Below are 6108 nucleotides of genomic sequence, written 5' to 3'. Positions count from 1 at the left end.
TGACACTTGAGTAGGGACCAAAGTGGGATTTGAGTAAAAGTGCAGGGGTTGACTGTCACAATTTCATGTATAGGGACCAAAGTGGGATTTGACTAGGGGTTGATTGTAAAGGTTTTTTTTTTTTTTATCTGGTCAAGTAAATAAATAAATAAATAAATAAATAAAAGGCGTTTTTATCAAAATTATTTTGATTATAAAGGTAAGGGAAAATTGTTAAGAATTTTAAATAAAAATTATAAAAAAAATATATTGCAAAGGGCCCCAATTATAATTTTTCGCCTTCATTCAGATAAATTTGATCCATGTGGTGCACAGTTTAGCCATTGAACACACAACAGTTTGGGCATTGATCTAATGCGCAGAATTGATGTAAAAAAATGATACAAGAAAAATATTGCAAATCGGATTTCAGTTTATCCATTTCCTGTTACAGGTCAGTAGGTTTCGGGAAAGTAGAGGAGGAAAAACATGGCAGTAGAATTTTTCGTTCATCATGTCACACTCTTTTTGCTTTCCCAGTTAAGCTTAGAAAAAAAAAATTGCACATTCTGCAGACTAACTAATGTACAAAATGTTTTCTTTCACAGCAATTCAAGAGCATAACCCTTTAACCAAATTAATTAGTCATAAAATGGCTCTAAATTTGTCCAAAATATAAGCTGGCTTTGTTCCTTCTTCAAACTTAATTTACTATTCATTGACACATCTTTTGGAGAATAAAGTTTGAACCGTAACCCACTAATTTGATGTTCTCTTGTTTTACTTGAATCATGAGAAACTCTTATACTCTCACAAAATATCGATCTACTTCGCCTTCACTACAGAACTTGAAAATGTTTGAATTAAAACTATGGGAAATCTAATCTTGCTCACTCTATTGATGTGGTTTTGTATGTACTATGGAAATGATGATGGAAGTACTTGAAGAAATAAAAAGGGCAAATATTATTGAGAGTTGCAATTTTATCAACTCTACCTAAAACACCATTAATCCTGGTATCATGGATTGTGATTTGCACAAATAAAAATCTATTATTATAGTTCACTACATATGAAATGGAATACAAAAACTTCAAACAATCAGTCTTAATTTGCTCATTGGAGTCTACTTTATTTACCGTGGTCCTGATAAAGCTGATGCAAATAATAGAGTGACAACACCAATGGCATTTCCTTGGTGACCAGCAACTGTAATTGGTCTTGGTGCCACAGGAGTTGTGAAGTTATAACATAAATTTCTTTGAACATCTACAGAACCCTCCAAGACCTTGTAACACCCTCAAAATAATAACATTAAACCCATCAGATAAGACATGCATTTATATATAAACTAACCACATTCTTTTATACATTAGAGTTCCATTACATAAGTATTACATGTTAACATCAAAACAAAATGCCCTACGGGCTTACAGCTTTCCAAGTTAACACTTGGTTACAACAAAAGAGTACTAACTCGTTTACACATTAAGCCCTTGGCTTGAAGTTACATGTAATACATCAAAAGTAAAACAACTACACTATGTCCGCCTCTAGCCTCCCAAGCTATGTCCTTGGAGGTGGCATGCTTCTTGTACCTGAAAATGATATTCCCATATAGGGTAAGCCACAGCCCAGTAGAAATACACTAAACCAACCATGAACAATGACTAAAATATTAGCAATTGATAGATGGCCAACACTGATACATTCACATAAATCACATATTTATGTCATACGACTTATGAGCCCAAGTTACCTTTCATTTTCCCTTTTTCAACAAATAGGCATATAAACTCTATCCACATACTCAACAGATATGTATAACAACAATATCCACATTCACAGATAAGCATATAAGCTATATCCACATTCTACTACAGATATGTATAACCACAATATCCACAGATAAGCATGTAAGCTATATCCACACATCACAAAGATAAGCATATAAGCTCTATCTTCACTTCTTTAGACAAGCATATAAGCTGTATCTACGGAGTTCATCCACTATCTTCTCCCAACACTATCCGGTTTAGAGGTACATCCCCTATCTTCCCTTAAACCGCGGAGTACATCCCCTATCTCCTCCTCTACACATAACGTATATAAACACATTGGTTCTATATACAATCACCCAATACATACAGTTAATGTATTCTATCAACCGTCAAGTTCCATGACACACTTCATTGATTAGTTTCAGTTTGCCTAATCAACATGCATTGTCTACAACAATCACGACTATCCTCCACCGATAGCCCAAAGCAGTTATTTCTAACCAGAAAATAAATGCACAATGGATATTCAATCAACATTTCATTTCCTCATTCCTCACAATTAATTATCCCAATTAATTATACAATGTAATTAGGTCAAATCCCATAATTAACATTTCAACCCTTAGGTCCCATTTTCATCAATGATTTAACAGTTATTCCATTTCTCTATTCCAAACATGCATCTAGGTTTATTATGAATAAAACCCCAACTTTTGTAAAATTACACAAAAGCCCCCAAACTTTCACAAAATTACCAAACCAACCCCAACATCTCAAAATACCAAAATTTAAAGACAAAATCCATAGAGAGGAGTAGGATATCCCTACTTCAAATTCGGAGTCCCAAAGGAGAAGACGACAAAACCCAACGTGCTCCAAAACCCGTGATTTTCAGATTAAAATGTAGCCCTCGACGATCAACAACTTTTTTGTAAAGGCCAAAGGTGAGCAAATCACTCCTACTAGATCAAAACCTAGAGAGAAGGTAGTATCTAGAGAGAGAGACTCAACAATGGTGTTTTTGGAAAAGTAAGAGAGAGAAGAGAAAGTGAAAAAGTGATTTGAAGAGTCACAAATTCGGGACTTTAACCCAGGTCTCTGCTCGAGCGTAAAACACCCCGCTCGAGCGGCCACTCACAGACTTCCGCTCGAGCGGCCAACCTCCCGCTCGAGCGCAGAATGCACTCGCCCAGCACTTTTGCAGAACCAGGCCTCCGCTCGAGCTCCCAACCCTACGCTCGAGCGTACAACACTGCACAACAAATACTGGATGGGTGTATTCCCCGCTCGAGCGCCAACACCTCCGCTCGAGCGAACAGGCCAAAAATCTGGGCAACTAGTTTTGGTTTCTAAACTCAACCAACCTGAAACAAATCCGCCCAACACATCCTATAACTCAAATACGAAGTAAAAAGGATGTAAACAAGATAATAAACAACTACTAACATCCACGGACACATGTCCGGATCACGGTATAACAAGGGTAAACCCGGGATCGCTATAGACCTTAACCACCACCGACATGGAAGGCCTCCTGGAAAAATCACTTTGTAGACACCACACAGCAACCCTCATCATCTCCACAACTTCTGCTCTATGTGTTTGCATGTCATCATTGTATTTATCAACAATATCCACAAGTCGTTCCTCTTCTGCTTTCCTCTTAAATAGATCTAGTAGATGCATATCTTCCTCATGTTGAGACCTATCCAAATTTTTGCGTCCACACAACATTTCCAAGATCACGACACCAAAGCTATAAACATCTACTTTCTCGGTGATAATTGAGCTCAACCATTCGGGAGCCAAATAGCCTGGTGTTCCCCTCATCATTGTTACAACTTGGCTTTGGTCCTTATCAATTAGTTTTGACAATCCAAAATCAGAAATTTTCGCATTGAAGTCTTCATCTAAGAGAATGTTTTGGGGTTTGATATCTAAGTGGAAAATCTTTTGCCTGCATTCCTCATGAAGATAGGTTAGTCCCTTGGCTATATCCATGATGATCTTCTTTCTGGATTGCCACCCAAGAGTGAGCTCCTGGTGCCTTTGGAAGATCCATGTATCCAAGGATCCATTGGACATGTACTCGTAAACTACAGCCCGATATGATTTTTCAACACAACATCCAATTAATCTCACCAAATTGACATGGTGAATGTTGCCTATTGTCTCAACTTCAGCTAAGAATGACTTCTTAACTTGACCAAAACCATTGAGACACTTCACTGCTACGTTAGTGCCATCAATTAATGTCCCTTGAAACACTGACCCAAATCCTCATTCTCCAAGCTTTTTATCGAAATTGCTTGTCATGGCTCTCAACTCTTCGTAAGAGGATCTAGTAGGCATCCCCAGTACTTGATCGACAAAGAACTCATCAAAATCCTCGGGCTCTTGTTTCTTTTTGAAAAAGAAAATGCAAGAGGCAACCACAAAAAATACAACAAAAAAAGCTCCAAGATTAGAACCCAGTATGATCTTGACTTGCCCTGATTTCTTTCGAGGAGAATTTATTGTTGAAGGAAGAGAATTCTGCACTTTAAGAAATATAACAACGGTCTTCTGCGTTGTTCCCTCATTACTAATAAGAGAAAAGACTTCAGACAATAATAAGCAACCTCGCTTTGAATAAGAGCCCAAAGTAGGTGCAAAGAGAGCTACTTTGCATGAACAGTTTTTCAAGCAACTCGTCTTGCAATCCTCTAATGTTAATTTTTCATCCAAGTAAAAGTTTGAGGGTAAGTAGTTTGAGGGTAAGTATGCGGGGAAGTCAGAGTAGAAGTAACTAGTATTCTTAATCTCCAGAAGGGTGTGATATTGAGAATGGTCACAAGAAATGGGTGTAACAAGGGAACATCCAAGGTTGGGTTGCCTATAATTTATTTGCCTAAAAGTGCTGTTGCCGATGGCTTCCTCATGACAACTGCACTGTCGATTTGAAGAACAGATGCCGTAATTGCCACACACCATGGGATAACCACAATCACCAGTATCTAATGTCATCAGATCCATCACATTCCAATTCAATCCAACCCACTCATAAGCCTTCAAATGCCCATCAGGATCCAACCTTATGAACTGAGGTGACGATGATGATGCAACAGAGATTTTCTGCCCCAAAAACCTTCCTTTCTCGAATTTAACATATTTCACTCCTACATAGGATTTAAAATAGGGCAAGGGTGGATTGGATTCCACATAAGCCACCACCAGATTGTAATAATCGTGAACTTTAAGAGAAAACAAACCTGGAGTCAAGTTTGATGCGGATTTGCTAGAGGTGAGCTTCCGGCCACAAAACAAAGTCTGGCCAACAAGCAAGGAGTCAGTTGGGTGATCAAACGACTGCCAAACCGTTGCATTGTTTTGATCAAAGAGGACCAGGTTTCCCAATTCAGTGAAATTCATGCCAAAGACGGACTTTCATGATGTGTCAGTAGACCATACGAAAGTGCCATCTGCGTCTTTCAATATCAAATCTCCATCTCCAGTAAGTTGTAAGGTGGCGTCAATTTGAACAGGACGGTCCCGGTTAGCAGACCAAACTAGTTCAGGTGCAAATGTAGGAGACGAGTAGTCACTAAAATAATATCTACCATCGAAGAGTACAACACCAAAGAGGCATGCCTGAGTTTCTTGAGTAGGGCAATAGAAACCACAGATCAAATGTGAGCCATAGGATGATCCTTCAAGGACGGGTGAGAGATTAAAACCAGACAAATTAACGGGCTTGTTGATCCAAGAAGTATTTAACTTTGCCATTGGAGGTTCAAATTGGGCATTGTTAAAGAAGGATACTGAGGCTATGAAAAAGATAATAACAGCATAACAAATAGTGCAAGATAGACCCATTGAGTTGTTTATCATTACAGCTCTGTTTCTTCTTCTTGGTCACTATTTTTTGTTTTTCTTTGGGGAAAGCAATGGAGAAGAAGGTTGAAATAGAAAGGTGAGTTGCAAACTCTAGATTTCGTTTCTCCCAAATGCAGAACAACGAGGAAAGTGCTGCATTTCAAATCACTCTTAAATCACTATTACAATAATTATTGCAAGTCATTGAAATGTTATTTACGTTCCCCACTCCTTTTGTTACGTCAAAAAGGAGGAAATATCATTTTGCCAACTAAAGTTTCACACAATTTTTAATTTGATTTTCCAATTTTGATTAATATTAATTTTACATTTAAACTTTTAAAATTTTAATCAATTTAGTTCTTGCCGTCACATGTCTTCTACAATTGGACGGAATGTGCTGAAGTGGTACCAAATTTTATTTAGAATTTCATTTAACCTCAAAACTATAACTTAAAAATTAATTTGTCCCCCCAAATATAACAAATTAAAT

At 37.6% G+C, this 6108-nt stretch overlaps 1 protein-coding gene across 1 annotated transcript; it reads right to left on the bottom strand.

The window, feature by feature from the left end:
- Window positions 1–921: 921 nt before the first annotated feature.
- On the bottom strand, window positions 922–5827 carry LOC114275569 (G-type lectin S-receptor-like serine/threonine-protein kinase At5g35370). Its single transcript, XM_082883525.1, has 2 exons — window positions 3267–5827; window positions 922–1267 (listed from the first exon to the last, which is right to left on the bottom strand). The coding sequence occupies exon 1, from the start codon at window positions 5169–5171 to the stop codon at window positions 4041–4043; it is 1131 nt and encodes a 376-aa protein (XP_082739651.1). The 5' UTR covers window positions 5172–5827; the 3' UTR covers window positions 922–1267; window positions 3267–4040.
- Between the last annotated feature and the right edge of the window lie 281 nt (window positions 5828–6108).

The sequence above is a fragment of the Camellia sinensis genome, chromosome 8, assembly GCF_055761805.1.
Source record: "Camellia sinensis isolate YWXY chromosome 8, ASM5576180v1, whole genome shotgun sequence".
NCBI classification, from domain to species: domain Eukaryota; kingdom Viridiplantae; phylum Streptophyta; class Magnoliopsida; order Ericales; family Theaceae; genus Camellia; species Camellia sinensis.
Note: the sequence above shows the minus strand (reverse complement) of the source record. Positions and strands in the feature narration are given on the sequence as shown.